Source organism: Herpailurus yagouaroundi, unplaced genomic scaffold, assembly GCF_014898765.1.
Source record: "Herpailurus yagouaroundi ecotype Mexico unplaced genomic scaffold, PumYag 196, whole genome shotgun sequence".
NCBI lineage: Eukaryota > Metazoa > Chordata > Mammalia > Carnivora > Felidae > Herpailurus > Herpailurus yagouaroundi.
Window position 1 is genome coordinate 10,278,867 of NW_024412427.1, and position 18,913 is coordinate 10,297,779.

General features: G+C 48.7%; 2 protein-coding genes across 10 annotated transcripts in view; one reads left to right on the forward strand and one right to left on the reverse strand.

The window, feature by feature from the left end:
- Positions 1-14,179, reverse strand: ERGIC3 (ERGIC and golgi 3). Of its 2 annotated transcripts, XM_040447222.1 has the most exons (14): positions 14,034-14,179; positions 13,825-13,895; positions 13,625-13,712; positions 13,295-13,414; positions 8,267-8,360; positions 7,278-7,443; positions 7,099-7,156; positions 2,987-3,001; positions 2,333-2,364; positions 1,427-1,523; positions 1,285-1,349; positions 549-685; positions 413-468; positions 1-212 (listed from the first exon to the last, which is right to left on the reverse strand). In XM_040447222.1, the coding sequence occupies exons 1-14, from the start codon at positions 14,119-14,121 to the stop codon at positions 133-135; spliced, it is 1,167 nt and encodes a 388-aa protein (XP_040303156.1). In that variant the 5' UTR covers positions 14,122-14,179; the 3' UTR covers positions 1-132. The 2 variants fall into 2 exon arrangements, with proteins under 2 accessions (XP_040303156.1, XP_040303157.1); XM_040447223.1 differs by lacking the exon at positions 2,987-3,001 and having other exon boundaries at positions 14,034-14,176.
- Positions 14,180-14,260: 81 nt separating this feature from the next.
- Positions 14,261-18,913, forward strand: part of CUNH20orf173 (chromosome unknown C20orf173 homolog) — a 30,642-nt gene continuing 25,989 nt past the window's right edge. Inside the window, exon 1 of one of the 8 annotated variants that reach the window (XR_005782036.1) lies at positions 14,261-14,409. The gene's annotated coding sequence lies outside the window, so the exon portion shown is untranslated. The other 7 variants (XR_005782040.1, XR_005782038.1, XR_005782035.1 and 4 more) reach the window with 7 other exon arrangements.

Sequence of the window (18,913 nt, forward strand, 5' to 3'; positions counted from 1 at the left end):
TACTATCACAATCAATAGATTTATCAACCTGTGCTGAGACCGACGCTCTGAGGGGGTCGGAGGGGTGGGGAGAAGGCTGGGAAATGACCACAAGGCCAAAGAGAAAGGGAACAACGGAGGGGAAGGAGACAGCTACGTTGTTTTCCCGAGATCAATTTTCTTCTGGATGGCTCGAGCCGAGTGGTAGATGAGTGAATCGATGAGTCCAGCCACTGGGGACAGAGACAAGGGCTGACACGGGCCTAGTTGGGCCCTTGGCTGAACCCCAGAGCCTTGTCACCTGACTGGCTAGGCCAGCAAGTCCCCTTCACCATGGAGGTGCTCCTCCTCCCCCAACCCAAAATCCACAGGGAGCCCAGGCTTTACATTCCCTGCCATGCCCCAACCCCAAACACACCCTCGAGCTTCTAACCTGTGAACATGCCCCCAATGATAGCGCACACACCAGTCAGGAAGTGGGTGAAGGACCTGGTAGAGGGACAGGGCAGGGGATCAGCAGGTACCCCTGCTCGCTGCAGGCCCAGGCCCCTCCCTTTCCCCACCCTCACCTGTGCTTCTCCGTCAGCTTCACCATCATGGGCGAGAGCTCATAGAGCACAAAGACTCCGGGAAGTCCCTGGTCACCCATCAGCCCATTGGCAACCTTCTCGTGTCTGGTCACAGAGAACTGATTTGTCCTCAGCACCTGGGACAGGAAGGGAGTCTGGGCCAGGGCCGACTCTAACCTGGCTTGCAATCCCCCTCAGCCCTACCCCTGCTCCCACCCCTTGTCCATAGTGCCTTGACTGTGCAGAGGAGAAAACAAGGCCCCAGCTCGCTTATGAACACTGCAAGGCCCGGGGACCACCTAGGCACCCTCCCTTGGCCTCACCACCCCAGCTGCCCCTCAGTCACTAGCTCTTTACAGTTCACCATTCCCAACTACATCTGGTGGATTCTCTCAGTGGGGGTTTAGGGATGGGAAGGAACTCTCCAAGGCTGCATCATGAGCTCCTGGCAAGGCCGGGCCGGACTTCCTATCTGCCGAGATGTTGCTCCACTGGTGACAGCAGAAAGGGGAGGAGGGGGCCCAGGAAGGGTTAGCCCCCAACCCAGGGGAGACCCTGGGGACAGTGGGCACCCATGGAATGGATGGAGGCAGTTTGGACAAGTAGAAAGTGCAAGTGCTTTGAAGTCCGACAGTGTGGGCCCTGCACTCTCGCTGTGAGAGTAAATCACCTACCCTCTCTGAGCCTCTGCTTGTCACCAAGAGGGACCCTGACACCTGAGCTCCTGCCGACTTACCTCCCCGTCTACCTTCATGTACACTGTAGGTACCACCTTCACAAAGTACTGGAACATCATGGAGGCTGCAGGGAGAAGAGAGCACTGGGCATGGGTGCTGGGTAGGGCTCTCCTAACTGGGGGCTACCTCCCAGGCTGGTACCTTGGGGTGCGGTGACATTGGTGCGGTCTAGGGGGTTCACAATGCCTGGGTAGTCTTCCCCGAATGACAGGTGCCGGATGTAGTGGGTCATGTTGATCTGCAAGCAATACCAGCACCTGAGCCTCGAGCGCTCAAGGCCCCAACAGGCCTCACCCCATCAAAGGTTCCGCGGTACAGTGGCAGACAGGGATACCTGGGCTTGGGGAATGGATGTGTGGCGAGGCAGGAGGGAGGGCAGGGTCCTGCCTGGGAGAATCTGATCAAGACAGGCAGAACCCCCATGCCCCACCAGGGAACAGAGTCTATGGCCTCTGGACCTCCACAGTCTGAGGTTCTGGCTGCATCCAAACATACGGCAAATAAAGACCCGGCATGGACCTGTTGTGGCAGGTGCCAGATGTGCCTGCAAGTCTTGAGCCAGGGAAGCCTAGGCTGGAGGGGCCCCAGATTTCCTAGCTCCGACTCCTGTCCTGATTCGGTCTTTATCAACCTCAGCTATTAGAGGGATCTTTAAAAACGTGCAAACTTGATTACATCATGACACTGGTTAAAGGGCCAACAGCCTCCAGGAGGCTCTCAGGAGGAAGACCAGACTGCAGCTCTGCCTGAGTCCTATGTGGTCTGGTCCCCACCAACCTCTCCAGCCACACCAGCCCCTACAGTTGCTGAGAAGTGCCCCGCTCCCTCCTGACTTTGCTGGAGGCTCCCTCTGCCCAGGATGCTCCTGTCCAACCCCATCCCCTATCTCCAGCCTGCGCAGATCTCAGTTCTTGACCCTCAGACTGATTCCCTGGCCGAATATGGTGTATTTGTATCTGCTCCCCCATCCCAGGACATCCCTGTGGAGAAATGAAGGCAGCATCCATCTCCCACCCTCATCCGCCCTGCATGGTCTCTGGTACTTACATTGTCCAGGCCAAAGCTCTGCAAGTCATGGACTAGGAGAGAAGGGAGAAGGTGTCACCAGGTGGAGTAGGACTGGCCTCCTGGCTCCCTCAGCATCCTTGCTCAGGCCTCCTCACCCCTCCTTCTGGAGTGCGACTGCCCGGCTCCTCTTTGACCCTTCATTCCCCTCAGCCTGGCTCTGCTGGAGCCTGTGTGCAAGTACACACCCTCCTGGGCCTAAGAACAGACCCCATTTCTTCCCTGACATATACAGGGAGCCCTTTACAGGCATCACACCAGGTTTTCATTCCCACCAAGTCCCTGCTTGCACCTCAGGAAACAAACCCCACTGACTCTATCTCCCACTAAATAGAGCTGATGGACAACTCCTGAACCCCAAGGTGAGGCGAGACCAGAGAATGCCATCCAAGCACTTTCCCTGCCCCCCTGCCCCTACCCCCCTACAGCCCCCAAAGGAAATGCCATGGGTAGTCTATACCATCTATTCCAGAACAAGTACTTTCTGCCCTCTGGCCCTGATCCCTCCTGCTTCAAGAAACCCTACCTGAAAAATAAGACCCCTATTCCAGGCCCATCGAAACCTCCCCCCTTCCTGGGAGGGTAGGCTGCCCCAGAAGTGGGGGCTTGGCCTCCCTGGGGGGCAGGGCCACTTACTCTCCACAGCATGTACTGCAGCATGGGGGAGGGAAGGAGAGAGAAGGGAGGAAGAGAAAAAAGATTGAGAGCTTCACAATGAGAACCATGGAGCAAAATAACGTGGTAGAAAGGAAGACTGGAATATTCCTGCCTTGGCAGTAGGGTCTGGACCTAGCTAACAAGTCTCCTCCTGCACTAGTCTCCAGGGTAACTCCTCCCCAGCCAGGGAAAAATACGAGGGGTCTTGGGGCAGAAGTATGGTGGCCTAGGAAGAACAAAAGACCTAGAGCCCAATAAGCCACTTTCCTAGCTGTGTGACCTTGGGCAAGTCACTTGCCCTCTCTGGACCTCAGTGATCTTTACAAAGGGCTGTCCTGAGGACCAGGTAGGATCTAAGATGGAAAAGCACTAAGTGAACTTTATAATCTTCCCCCCTCCCCCACCGAAAGCAACAAGGGTGTCAGAAACTAGCTTCCTGACCTTCAATTCGGTCAGATCTCTGGCCTCAGGCAATTGTAGCTTTGTGTTTTAAATATCCTCCCAGGATATGGAATACCCTTTGCCCTGGGTTCCCTGACTCTAAGGCAGCCTAGGTGGAGAAGAGAGGCTGCTGCCTGCCAGATTGCCTCCTACTGAATGCCTCCAGACCCTGTGCCAACAGCTCGACACTGGTGGTCTTCCCACCATCCCAGTGAGACCACCTTTCCCCCAACCCCCGCCAGAATAGAGAGGGGGCTTCAGACCCACTTCCTGCCCCTCCCCAACACTCAGCCGCCCCGCCGCCACCCCCCCCCCCACCCCTTCAAGACCAGCAGGGCTATCTCCAGCAGGCCCTTTACTCCTGCTTCCCTTAGTGACCAGGCATCTCAGGACCGCCAACTCATCTCTCATCCCCTGGACTTCTGTCACACCGTGGCTCTGTACATCCCCCAATATGACCCCGACTCCCATCCCTCCCAGGGGGCTCCATCACTCATCAGCGAAACCCCTACATCTTCAACCTCTACACATTCCACTCACCTTCTTGCTCCAACCGCAGCCTGGCTCTCCCTCGAAAGCGCCCTGTAGCCCTCTTAGTGGCGACAGTTTCTTCCCCACATTTATCCTCCTTTGTGGCATGAAGTGAGGCCCTCCTTGCTCCTTAATGCCACTTCCAGATCACTGACCCTCGAGCTGCCCTAAAATTCCCAGCTTTGCAGCTCGTGGCAAACTATCCCAACTATCCCTACTTATTTTAATCACTATCAGATCCACCCAGAACAGCAAGTCAGCCCTTCCATGCCTCTTCTCAGTGGTTCTAGCCTCTGGCCACAACTCACTCCTCACAACCCTGTCACACTGCCTGATGGTGTCCCCATCACCCGGCTGCCATCCTACCTGTCCAGACATAGTCTGCCTTTCCTCCTGTTGCCGAATTTGGGCTTTATTCTACACTTCTGAGGTACTAGATTCTGTCTTTTTCCTTCTCAAGGACTTCACTCTGACAACTGTCCCTCCCACCCATGGAGCATGACTTTTGCTAACTATTCAGCAGACTATTTCCCACAGCATGTTAACCTACGTCACCTCTGGCAAAACCATGCCGTTGAGCCCACATTTCCCTCCAGCATCAGCACATTCTCCTTCCTTTACAGCAAACTCTACAAAAGAGCTGTCCTTACTCACCGGCTCAACTCCTCTCCCATTCTCTCCAGAGCCCATGCAATGGGTGCTCCCTATCACTCCACAAAAACTACTGTCAAGGTCACAATGACTACCACCATGTCACACACCCAATGGGCAACTCGCACTTGATGTCCGGAAGCATCTGATACAGTTTTGGAAACACCTCCATCCCCAAGCTTTCAGGACACCACCTCCTGGCGGGCATTCTCCTCTCACAAGTGTTTCTTATTGGTCTTCTTGCCGTGGCTTCCCCCGCTCCCCGCCCCCAACATATACCCCACCTCTCCACGTTCCCCCCCTGCCCCCCGTTCTCCCCCTGCCCGCACTCTGATAGTGGAGGTGCCATGCTCAGTCCTTTGAGTCCTCCTCTCCACCTACCCTCACCTGCAGGGGGCCCTCACCCAGTTCCATGGTTTTACATGCCTGAGGACTCCCACATCTGTATCTCTGTGCCAGACCTCTCCCCTGACCTCCACATTGAACAGCCAACTGCTTACTTGCATCTGGGTGGTCTAAAAGGATGCCCAAATCCCACTGCTCTGAACCCGTACAAAGCTGAATTTCACTTTCCTCGCCCAGCCATCTAAACTTGTTCCTCTGAATTTTCCCCTCCCCCTAAATGGCAACTTCATCCTCACTACTCAGGCACAAAACTTCAGAGTCATCCTTGACTGCTCCCCTTCCCTCACCCTTCACACCCATCAGCCACTCCTCTTGGCATTACCCTCAAATGTAAGTAATTACTGCTTGGCCCTCCACTACCAGCCTGGCCTGGCCCCCATCATCCTGTGCCGGGATGGACCATCGCAATGGCCTCCCATTGGCCTCTCTGGTTCTGTCCTGCCCCTCTTCCCCATATTATCCACACAGCAGAGTGCCGCCTACTTCTGAAAGTCAAGTCACATCATGAAGCATCTCCTCAGATCCCTTGGATGGACTTGTATCTCATGGAGAGTAAGAGCCCTTGTCCCTGTGGTGTCCTTCCACGCCCTGCCTGCCATGGCCCTGTTACCTGGTTCACCTTATCACTAACCACACCAGCCTGCTCCAGCCCCCAGCTTTCTTACTGCACCTTGAACTTGCCAAGCATACTCTCTCCTCAGAGATTTGCATTTGCTCTTCTCTCTGCTTCAAATCCTTCACCCAGACATCCTTATGGCCAGCTCCTTCACTTTCTTCAGGTCTTTACTCAAATGCCACCCCGTTAGAGTCTCTCTGCCCCCAATACATAGCAGCGCACACACACCATCTTACCAGAGCCCCTTGCCTCTGTCATCTTTGTCCTGCCTTTCTTTGCTTCATGGTACTTAATAGCATCTGATAGTCCATATATTTTACAACTTGTTCATGGTGTTTCTTTACTATATAATGTTCTGAGGACAGGGACTTTGCTTTGTTTGTTGCTGTATTGTTAGCACCCAGACTACAATGGGGCACACGGTAGGTGACTACTAAGTATCTAGTGAATGTACGGGTGAATAAATGAATGAAAATACATCCCATTTATTCATCCCTGTGAACAACCCTGTGAGGGTGGTATCAGTTATCTTCAGCCCCATTTTACAGGAGGAAAAACTGAGTTGGGGTGCCTGGGTGGCGCAGTCGGTTAAGCGTCCGACTTCAGCCAGGTCACGATCTCGCGGTCCGTGAGTTCGAGCCCCGCGTCAGGCTCTGGGCTGATGGCTCGGAGCCTGGAGCCTGTTTCCGATTCTGTGTCTCCCTCTCTCTCTGCCCCTCCCCCGTTCATGCTCTGTCTCTCTCTGTCCCAAAAATAAATAAACGTTGAAAAAAAAAATTTTTTTTAATAAAAAATAAATAAAAAAAACTGAGTAGGGCTCAGTATTTCCCAAATCTGATATAACTCAGGAGTGGCAGAACCAGTGTTCCAACCCAGGTCTGCTGATCCCAAAGCCTCACACATGGGTCATCCGATATTGGGGTCTACATTTTGAACAAGTGCCTACCACAAGCTGGGCTCTGTGCTGCAGTCTTTTTTTTTTAAGTTTATTTATTTTGAGAGAGAGAGAGAGAGAGAGAAAGAAGAGAGAGAGAGAGTGGGGGAGGGGCAGAGAGTGAAGGGGAGAGAGAGAATCCCAAACCTACGAACTGAGAGATCATGACCTGAGCTGAAGTCAGATGCTTAAGTGACTGAACCACCCAGGAGCCCCATGTGCTGCAATCTTTAACCTGCACAAACACCCTAGGAAATAAGTACTATCGTCTCCATTTTATACAGTAGGAAACAAGCTCAAAAAGGTTAAGGAAGTTCCTCAAAGTTCCACACAGCCGTTAGTGTGAGACTGATGTCTGAACCCAGGCAGTCTTGCTCCTCAGCCTGTGCTCTTAACTGTGTGCCAAACTGCTGCCCGAGATGAGGGTCTCTTCTGGGCCAAAGACACAGAACATCAGGCAAGTGCAGGGGTATCCAGGGTCTAAAACTCCCCAGTGGAGGTGGTGTCACTCACCGTGCACATGGGACTGCTGGAAGCTTTTCCCAGGAGCAAAGTGGAAGTTTCCAGCCACCTGTAGGGGATATTCCCTCTCATTCTCCAGCCATTTTCCCCCTTCTCTTGGTCTCCTGAGGGCCCGAGTGGGGCCAACCCGAAGCTCGGCTGGCCCTTTCCCGCCTGAGTCCCTCCTGTACCTTGTTGACCTCTAAGAAGCCATACACCTGGCAGCCTTCATTCTTCTGCTCCTGCATCTTCTGGCTGAAGCCTTCTCGCCGGCACTGCTCGATAGTGTCTGGGTTCTTGAAGGCCCAGCCCCGACGGCGATAAGCCTCCCGCACATCCTCACAGGTGTTACAGCACCTGCAGGAGAGGGGGTGCAGGGTGAGTGTCAAAGAGGCACGAAAACAGAGCTGATACCTTGGGAAATAAAGCAGTTCTGTCCACTAACAAAGCCTCTGCCAGCCTCATCCTTTGACCACCGATATTCTCTAAGTATGTTTCCTCAGAGGCATCAGGACTGTTAAAAATGTATATTCCCATTCTGTTTGGGGTGATGAAAAGTTTTACAACAGAGTGGTGCTGGTTGCACGACACTATGAATGTAGTTAAGACCACTGAATTGTACACGTGAATGTGGTAAGTTTTATAAGTCATATATTTTACAATACAAAAAATTTTAAATACATATTCCCAGCCCCTACCCTAGACCCTCTGAATCAGCTTCTCAGGGGCCAGGGCCTGAGGAATATAACAGCAGTTGCCACATATCAAGGGCCTAATTACCTGGGTTGGGCCTTCAACCTCAGTGCTTTACATACAGTATACTTTTAATCTTCATGTGACTATTATGGGAAAGGTTATCATCACCCCCCCTTCACAAGAGAGGTTACGTGGCTTTGCCCAAGGATGCAAGGGTGGAACCCAGGCAGTTGGATTCTGAGACCACTTCTGAACCAGAGCAGGGGCCGCTTCAGCCTCGTGCGCAGCTGTGGCCCAGGCAGGGCCTGGCCACAGAGCCTCAGTCACTTGCACCAGGATGAGTGACTGAGGCACCCACCCCATCTCCGCTAAATTCTTGGTCCGACTTCCTCCACCTGTGGGAGTCTGACACAGGCTGAGGATGGCCGGCACACAGCACCTGGTGGGAGCTCCCACAACCCTGGGTCCCCGGGGTCCAGCTCACTTGATGTCTTCAGTCTCGGCACCATAGCAGCTCTCACAGCGATCAGGGTCCAGGGAGTCAGGGTCAAACACCTTTACCTCGACTTTCCCAAGCTCTACGGGAAGGGCAGAGGCAGGGGCATCAGCTGGGAGCAGACATCATGAAATCTCCACCCCTGACCCCTGCACAGGCCCTCTGACCTGTGGCTTAGGAATAATAAAAATTATACTAATAGCTAATATTTATATGGCACATACTATGTGCCAGGCACTAAACACTTCCACACGTATTTCTTTAAATAAAAGTAACAGTAATAAAAATAATAACAGCAAATACTAAATGTTAGCTGAGTACAGGTCGCCATACACAGAATGTCTCTTGTCACCCCCACAAGGACTTCATGAAGGTGGGGGTTATTATCCCCATTGTACCTGCAAAGGCGCTGAGGCTCAGAGACGAGGAGTGACTTTGCCCAACGCAACACAGTAAGTGGTAGACTTCAGCCCCAGTTCCCAAGCCTTTAACCACTTCACCGTGGTGCTTCTCCTCAGGCCTCTCTCCCTGCACCTGACTCCCTGCCTCATCATAACTGGTGATTTCAATAGTTAATACCTTGACCTCCTATCTTCCAACAATCTTTTTATTTTGTCATCTCATCTCAGCCTGATCCCACTTCATTTCCACACACATACCTACACCTTGTTATGACCAATTACCGCAAACCTTCCAAAATTCAATTTCAAGTATCCCAATCTTCAACTACTTATCCTTATTTTCCCAGTTCACTATCTCTGGTACCCAGAATCCACCAATTTTTTGACACCACTAACACCATGACCCCTTCATGCCCTCACTTCCCTCCTTATCTAAATTCCATGGTCCAAATGGGGAATGGACAGTGTCTTTAATAAACGCTGCTGGGAAAACTGCATATTCACATGCCAAAAATGAAACTAGACCCCTATCTTACACAACTCACAAAAATCAACTTGAAATAAAGACTTAAATGTAAGACTTCATACTGTAAAACTCCTCAAAGAAAATAGGTAAAGAACTCCCTGATACTGGTCTTGGCAATAATTTTTTGGTTATGATACCAAAAGTAGAGATAACAGCAGCAAAAATAAACACGTGGGATTACATCAAAATAAAAATCTGCACAGAAGAAACAATTAACAGAATGGAGTAAAATAAAATAGTCACAAAAGATAGATCTGATAAGGTATTAATATCCAAAATATATAAGGAACTCATACAACTCAACAGCAAAACAAACATACGATACAATTAAAAATGGGCAAAGAACCTGAATAGACATTATTTCAAAAGAAAACATACAAATGGCCAATAGATACATGGAAAAGAGCTCAACATCATTAATCATCAGGGAAGGCAGAATAAAACCATAAGATACACCTCACACCTGTTTGAATCCAAAAAATAAAAAATAAATGAAAACAAGAAAAACCAGTATTGGCGAAGATGAGAAAAGGGAACACTTGTGCACTGTTGGCAGGAATGTAAATTGGTACAACTATTATGGAAAACAGTATGGAAGTTCCTTGAAAAATTAAAAAGAGAACTACCATATGTTTTAGCAATCCCACTTCTGGGTATATCCAAAAAAAAAAAAAAAAAAAAGGAAAGAAAAGAAAAGAAAAAAGAATAACTTGAAGAGTTATCTGCAGTCCCATGTTCATTGCAGCATTATTTACAACAGCCAAGACATGGAAACAATCTAAGTGTCTGTTAACAGAGGAATGGATAAAGAAAATGTGGTAAATACATATAATGGAGTATTATTCAGCCATTAAAAGGGAATTCTATTATTTGCAACAACATGGATAAACCTCGAGGACATTACACTAAGTAAAGTAAGTCAGATAAAGAAAGACAACTTCATGATCTCACAAGTGCAATCTAAAAAAGCCTAACTATAGAAACAGAGTAGAATGGTGGTTGCCAGCAGCTGGGGTGGGAGAAATGGGGAAATGTTGGTCAAAGGGTACAAACTTCCAGTTAGAAGGTGAATAAATTCTGGGATCTAATGTACAGAATGGTGACTACAGTTAACAATACTATATTGTATACTTGAAATCTGCTAAGAGAGTAGATCTTAAATGTTCTCACCACACACACACACACACACACACACACACACACACACAATGTAACTATGTGAAGTGATGGATAATTAGCTAACCATATTGTGTTAATTGTCTCATATATGTAATCAAATCATCACACTGTACACCCTAATTTTACACAATGTATTTCAATTATATCTTGACAAAGGTGGGAAATAAATGCCATGGTTCACTGTTGTAATTATGGTCTTGCACATAGCCAGAACCCATCTGTTCCTCTCTCTCTTTGTTGTACCAGCCTCGCAAAACCCAAACCCTACTTAAATTCAACCCTCTGTGCCTACTTCTTGCCTGTGCCTCCTTTAAGACTGCCTGACAGGGGCACCTGGGTGGCTCAGTCAGTTAAGTGTCTGACTTCGGCTCAGGTCATGATCTCACGGTTCGTGAGTTTGACCCCATGTCTGGCTCGTTCTGACAGCTCAGAGCCTGAAGACTGCTTCGGATTCTGTGTCTTCCTCTCTCTCTGCCCCTCCCTTGCTTGTGCTCTCTCTCTCAAAAATAAACAAACATTAAAAAAAAAAAAATAGGCTGCCTGGCAATCCTGCCGCATTTCACTAATCAGCTCACTTTCCATTATCTGAGATGACTAAATTTATTTCTGCCTCTCATCTTTGGCTTCCATAATTCCTTTCCCTTTCTTCACTCTTAGCTAATGACCTTGCTTTCGATTTCCACGAAGAACAGAGAAGCAACAGAATCCACTTAATCTCACCACCAAATCCACCATGTCACCTGCATTCTCCACCAGCCTCCCCTACTTCTCTGCTTTCTCTTCTGGCAAAACTCCTGCAAGTGTTGTTTTTAGTCAATGTCTCTATTTCCTTTTCTGTCCTTTGGTCAGATTTTCATCCTCAACACTATCGAAACTATTCTTTTTAAAGCCTCCAGTGGCCTCCATGTTGCCAATTGCAATGGTCAGCTCTTACATTTTACTGGACTCTCAGGGGCTTTTGACAGTTGTTCACTCTCCTTAAAACTCTTCTTCCACTTGGCTTTTGCAACATCTTTGGTTCTCTTCTACTTTAATGGCTTAATCTTCCTTCCTAGATCCTCATTTCCTGACTTCTAAATATTGGCGGGGCTCAGGGTACAGTCCCTAGACCTCTCTTCTACCTATATTTACTCCCTAGGTTTTCTTCTCTAGTCCAATAGCTTTGAATGCTGATAACTACATTTGTTTCTCCATCCCTTCTCTAACATCTATACTGGTATATCTAACTTGGCATAAAACTAGGGTATAAAATGGACATTCCAGGTGGTGCCTGGGTGGCTCAGTCAGTTGAGCATCAGACTCTTGATTTTGGCTCAGGTCATGAGATCCCAGGTCATGGCCTCTGTGCTCAGTGTGGAGCCTGCTTAAGATTTTCTCTCTCCCTCTGCTCTCCCCCACTCATGCTCTCTCTCTCAAATTAAAAAAAAAAAAAAAGGCATTTCCCAAATTTAACATGACTCAAACCTGAAATCTACTCCCAAATCCTCATCCTTTCCTGGGGGACCAGTCCCCAAGAAGTCTCCAACAATCATCACCTCCTGGTATTCACATCTTTATGTAGCCTCCACCTACCACAGTGAATAAGGCTGATCTGGGTAGCCACTTGCATATTGCAGAAATGATGGTGTGTAACTTCTGAGGTTTGGTTATAAAAGAAGTTGTGATGATTTCCACCTTGTGTTCTCCCAGATCACATGCACAGGGAGAAGCCAGATGCCATGATATGAGGATATTCACTGAGAGGCCTATGTGGTGAAAGCCCTGAGGCATCTTGCCAACAGCCATACATGTGAGCCCTCTTAGAAGCAGATCCTCCAACCCCAGTCAAGCCTTCAGATGACTGCAGCCCCAGCCAACAGCTTGACTGCAATCTCCTAAGAGACTGTAAGCCAACCACACCCCTCTTGAATTCCTAACCCATAGCAACTGATAAAAACAAATGTTTTTGCTCTAAGCCACTAATTTTGGGAGTAATTTGTTACATAATAGCAGATATAGAATATTCCCCCACCTCTCTCACACACCCACACAAAATCCTCCTCCTCCTCCCTGGTCATCCCTATTTCAAGTCATTCATTTGCTCAGGCCACAAACCTTGGAATGAACCTTGACTCTGCTGTCTTATACCCTACATCCAATCCTACAGCAAATTCTCTGGTTTTACTGGTGTTCAACATATATCTGTTGAATGAACAACTAATAAAACTCACAACACAGCCATCCCTAAGGTGTGAGAAATCACAGCTTTGAGGAGGGTTTTGTTATGGTGGGAAACTGAGTTAATGTAGGCACTGGGAGGCTGCCTAGAGACAGGAAAGGAAGCTAGGGTGAACAGCTACTTTGTGCCAGGCATCATACACATGACTTCATTTGATCCTATAATTCCATGTGGTGGGTACTACTGTATATCACCACTTTATAGCTGAGGTCACAGACTGCAAGAGACAAAGTTACATCTGAATTTAGGCAATCTAAGTCAAGAACGTAAACTCTTAACCGTAAGCCACCCTGCATTCCAAAGAGGAAGAGCATTAAGGGCTGAATTCAGCTAACGGGATGGGGAAGCAAACACCTAGAGAAGCTTGGATCCATCTAGAGGAGTTCTGCCACGACGAGAGCACATAAGACCCATCCTCAAACTTTTGTTACTCAACAGTGATAGGCAGAGATTGGAGACCTCTGAGAGTGATAGCCAGGTAGAGTACTCTACTCAATGTACAGAGGCTAGAAGCCTGGATTTCAGTCCACTCTGATCCTTAATAGCTGGGGGACCCTAAGCAAGCCACTTGACTTCTCTGGGTCTTAGTTGCTTCATCTGTCACTTGGCCAACCACATCCCACTTGTCAGAAGGAAGGGGCTGGGCATGTCCAGCTCAGGGATCTGAGATCTGGCCTCCTCCTCACAGTTACCATGACGCTCTGCCTCTGAGCTCACGGGGATGCCATCCTTATCCAGCCGTTGCTTGAACAGGTTGTGTTCCACATCCAGCTGCTGCTCCCCAGCCACATCCATGGCATCAATGCTCAGATCTGGAAGCAGGAAGTCAGGGTAAGGTACTTGGATCCTAGGAGCAAAGGAATCTGGGTTTTGGAGGGAAAGGGGATGCTGGGACTATCTTGGGGCTGCAGCGGTTAGGGAAAGAAGGTTGTCCTGGGGTCCCGTCCAGAATCTAAGGCTGGAGGTGTGAATCTGGAAGCCCACCTCAGAACTTGTAACTCCCACACCTGGTGGGTACTCACAGGCACAAGGCATGTGCGGAAAAAATACGTCGATGTTGATCTTCAGTTTGTCTCCCCGTGACTTGTCCACGTAGAGTTCAGGATGCACCTGGAGCAGCACTACCTCAGTAAGATTCGACCCCCTGCCTCTCCTTCCCACTCCCATCCCTAGAATACAGAGCCCCGCCCCCGTAGTAGCCCCCCCCCCCCCCCCCCCTTACCTCAGTGGTGAGGTAATACTGAAGCTCGGACAGAAACAGTAGCAGCATGAGAAGGCCACTGACAATGGTCACTGCGGGGAAGGGAGCGAGGGTCAGAATGGCCTCTGCTCCACTCTCTCAAGCCCCCCCATAGGCCAGGCAGGGTCCAGGCGCCCGGCCAAGCTCTTCGACACCCCTGTCCCCGCAACCCCGGCCCCGCTGAGGCCTACCCGTGGCTCCCCCGCAGGTCTTGACCCGGAAGTCCTCCAGAGTCTTGGGGTAGGCATCGAACTGCTTGAGCTTCCCTAGCGCCTCCATGGGGAGCAGCCGGAAAGGGGACGCCAGCCGGCCCGCCCCTGCAGCCTCCTGCTTCCGGCCCGGAGCTTGAGCCACGCCCCCTCTCTTTTCGCACGCAGGCGCAGCAACGCGCACGCTTGGCCCCACCCCTCGCCGGTGTTCTCACTCAGGTCCCACCCTCCCCTCCGGCGGTCGGGTGCTGAGGGCTGCGGAGTTTAAACGCAGTTGTCGGGGGTGAGGGCCATTCCCACCCTGTGGGCGGTCTTCCGTGGACCAGGTACCTGGAGGCGTGGCTGCCCCGCAAAAACAGTAAGAGCCCCATTTGCTTATGTTGACCGAAGAACTGCGCCAAGAACCTCACATGAGATTCTTGGAACAACTTGGAACCTCCTAGAACAGTGACTTTCAAAGCGTCCCCAACCAGCAACCTCATCACCTGGGCACTGGTTAAAAATGCGTGTTATGGGGCCCCACCACAGACTTGCTGAATCAGAAACTCTAGGAGTGGCTCCCAGGTGATTTCCTGCAGTTAAGTTTGAGAATCACCGCTACAGAAAGTAGGTGTGGAGGCGCCTGGGTGGCTCAGTTGGTTAACCCTCTTGATTTTTGGCTCAGGTCATGGTCTCACAGTTTAGATCCAGCCTCGCGTGGGATTCTCTCTCTCCTCTCTCTCTGCTCCTCTCCTGTTCTCTCTCTCTCTCTCAAAAAAAAAAAAAAAAGAGAGAGGAAGGAAGAAAAAAAGGGAGGGAGGGAGAGAGGGAGAGAGAAAAAGAGAAAGAAAAGAAAAAAAAAGTGTGATGTTTATATCCATTTTCTGAAAGAGAAACTGCCCTGGAGAAGGTGAGTAATTTGCCCTATATCACAGCTCATTCTTTTGGACCTCGAAGTACCCTGGGAGCCAGGACCTATTGGGTTGATTTTACTCAAACAGCCTCTCCGTGCTTCTGAACATGGCGTATGAAGGTGCTTGGCTCAGGTCATTTTAGTGATGTAAGACCAGAACTTTGATAAAAGGTGGCACAGGAGACTGTGGTAGTCTGTAGGAGAAACTGACTGACGCACTGGGTTAGGGAAGGCTTCCAGGAAGAGGAGAAGGGACACCAGAGCTGGTTGCTTTTTGGCAGCCTGACTCAGGAGAAGCTGAGCAATGTCAGAGTCCCCCTTCTGCCCTCAGGCTGCAGTTTTCTAGGGAAGGGGGGAAAGAACGAACTAGCTCATGGGAACTGGAAACTGACAGTATGCCAACCGCTCTAATCTATTTTACCCTCAGAACAACCCTGGGAGGTAGGCACTGTTTCAAACCCCATTTATAGATGAAGAAGCCAAGAAGTGAGTTGACTTTACCTAAAGTTAACGGGACAGCTGGGGTTCAAGGCCTGTTTTTTCTGGCTCCAGAGTCTGGGTCCTTTCCGCACATTAGTTACCACCACCAAGTGCGAGTGGCATCTATTCTTGGATGAATGACCAAGGATGTTAGCAGAAATTGTCCTTTACTCTCTGGCTTGTGCCCATTTGGTGCTCTTCCACGTTTAACTTCCTAACCCTCTTTCCTCAGTGAGGCTCCAGGCTTAATGACCCTCATTCACTTCTTCAACACATATTTATTGAGCTCTTCCTATTTCCCAGATCTCCCCTGGGTTATGGAAATACCATGGTAAATAAGATAGGGCTCATGTCTCCCTCAAGAAACTTTCAGTATGGGGTAGAAAGAGGCAGACAAAAAAATGTGTATACACACCACTTAGAAATGATTAAGATGGTAAATTTTGTTATGTGTATTTTACCACATAAACAATTGGAAAATAAATAATAATTAAAGAGCATAATGTGCCTTGTACTCTGAAGCAAATAAACAGGGCACTGTAACAGGGACAACAGGGGTGGGGGACCTTCTGTTTTAGGAATTCCAGAATTAGATGGTCCTTCCCTTTTTGGAATTCTTTTATGTGGCCAAGGAGACCAAGACACTGACTAGTTAGAGACTTCACTCTTCATAATGTCAGGCTTTATACTGATGCTTCAACCTTCTCCATCAAGTGGGATCCTTCAACCTTTGGAGCAAGTGGGGCCTATACTGGACTCATTCACTGCACATGGGGCTGCACTGGTCCCCTGCAGCTACAGCCTACAAACCCAACCAGAGAAGAGGAAGTTTTCAGGCCCTTTCGTTAGTTCCTTCTGCCCTGTCACAGTCTTCTTTTACCTTATATCCACACTGATAAACTTTCCCTAATTGTTAAAGAAATAAATATATTTGCAGATGTTACATGTTCTTCTTTCCCAGTGCAGATGGACCAATTTTCTCTTGAGAGAAATACGGGGACCTTGGTGTATCTGGATTGAAAATAATCACAGTGTAGAAATCCCACTACTTACCCTGAGAAGGAAGAATCATAATATAGCTGTGTCAGTGGGTCTCAGAGTCCAATTAGTAGAGGTTCTTACAGACTTTAATAATACTGAGGTCAGGGAATGAACCCTAAGATGAATGCCATTTAAAATGAGACTTGGAAGAAACCAGACAGGTGAAGTACTGAGTGGGAGGGAGCAATGTGTTCCAGGAAGAGGAATTGCAAGTGCAAAGGTCCTGGGGTGAGATAGAACTTGGAAAGTTCTAGAAACAAGAAAAAGCCAGAATGGCTGAAAACTGTGAGATGAGTGAGAATTTTGGATTTTATTCTGTATGGATTTTATTCTGATACCATTTTAAGGATTTAAGCAGGAAATTAATTTAAGATCATGTCAGTTGCTAGCTGAAGAATGGGTGAGGGATGGATAGAACAGAAGCAGATATACCAGTTAGGATGCTATTGCAGGTTGTAGGAGGAAAACACAAGCTTTTCTTTAGAAAACAAAAATATAATTAGAAAATGATCTTCCATTTTAATAAAAGAATTGGGTTTTTTTTCCTGTAAAATACTTTTCTGGCTAGATCGATCTATTAAGCTAAGACAGTGGTTCTTAAAATGTGGTCCCTGGACCAGCAGCATTGTCATTACCTGAGAATTTGTTAGAAATGCAAATTCTCAGGCACACCCCAGAAAAACCAAATGAGAGACTGTGAGGATGAGGCTCAGCATTCTGTGTTTTTATGAAGCTCTCCAGGTGATTCTGATGCATACTCTTGTTTGAGAAGCACTGGGCTAAGAGTCCCAAGCAAATATTTTTTATTTGCATTCTGGTGCAACCCACATAAGGAAGGCTCTTCTTTCAATATTTGTAAAACATTATTTATATAATTACATAAGTCACAAAACAATAACCAGTGTGAAAGCTAATTATAAAGGTTCTAGTTCAGAGCACCTGGTTGGCACAGTTGGTTAAGTGTCCAACTCTTGATTTCAGCTCAGGTCATGATCTCACGGTTCGTGAGATCTGCACTGACAGAGCAAAACCTGCTTGGGATCCTCCCTCTCCCTCTTTTACTGTCCCTCCCCCTCCCGTGTTCTCTGTCTCTCTAAAAATAAATCAATAAACATTTTTCAAAAAATGCAAAAATAAAGGTTATAGTTTCAGTAATATGTAGACTTAATCCTGGAAACCTTCCTGGTGAAAAACATCTTGAAATGCTAAATAACAATGATCTCTTTGAACATATAGCTGACTCATGAAAAAGTAAGGGAAATTCCAGGGGCTAAAATTGAAAGAGTTAAAGAAAGCAGGGTCACCTGGGTGACTCAGTATTTTAGTTCCCTCTCAACTCCGTTCATGTATCCCATAAATATTTTTTAAATGATTTTAAGTCCCCATTCTCATAGGTCTTATGTTGAGTGTAGGTCGCTGGTGTATTCCAGACAGGATAGAGTGGCAGCTTTGCCCAGGTAGGCGACAAGAGGGAGGTCACAATGTGTACATTGTGATGACATCTATGGAGTAACTGGTGGCATGGAGAACCCCACTGAGAGCTAAGCCTTCCTCCTGTGGGGAGGATACGGGACCCGCCATAAGTTATCTCTCTGTCCCTGCATCTGCCATCCTAGGGCCAGCCAGAGTCCTCTTTGGAGGTGAGCAAATGGATATGGAGGCGGGAGATGATAGACTGGGAGGAGGTGTGGTGTGGAGGGTTGAGGAGCCACGGGGGCCAGTGGAACAGAGAGATGCTGGAGCCTCAGTTCCTACTTCTTCTCAGTCCCGGGTAGAGAAGTCAGTCTGCTGCCTGCCACGAGACTCGTCATCTGGGCTGAACATGAAGCACTTGTGGCAGATTTTTGTCCTGTGGGGCTTCTGGGTGCTCATCTTGTGGCTGATGGCCCCCTGCCTGGATCCAAAACCTGAATCGGCACCCCAGGGAAAACTGATGGTCTTGGTACTGGGGCACTGCAACTGCCCTTGGTTCAAATTTAGGAAGAGTGGCTGCCCATCTGAAACACTAAACTCCTCCCTCTGCTACCACAGAGTTGGAGAACGGGGCTGGTATGCTGAATGCTATGAGAAGATGATAGAGTACCTGAAGAGGGCAACAGAGTCCAGGACTCCTCATGCTGTGCTCTGGTGGCTGGCTAGTGGTCAACCCTGGGCCTGGTCCCTTGCCTTGTCCTTCCAAAGCCTAGCCTATATCCCACATTCCCACCAAACCCCTGCCCTCCTTAGTGCACCTCTAATCTTTTTTTTTGTTAAGTTTATTTATTTATTTTGAGAGAGAGCACAAGCTTGAGTGGGTGAGGGGTAGAGAGAGAGGAGAGAAAAAATCCCAAGAAGGCTCTGCACTGACAGTACAGAGTCTGATGTGGGGCTCAAACCTACGAACCATGAGATCATGACCTGAGCCAAAATCAAGAGCCAGACGCTTAACTGACCGAGCCACCCAGATGCC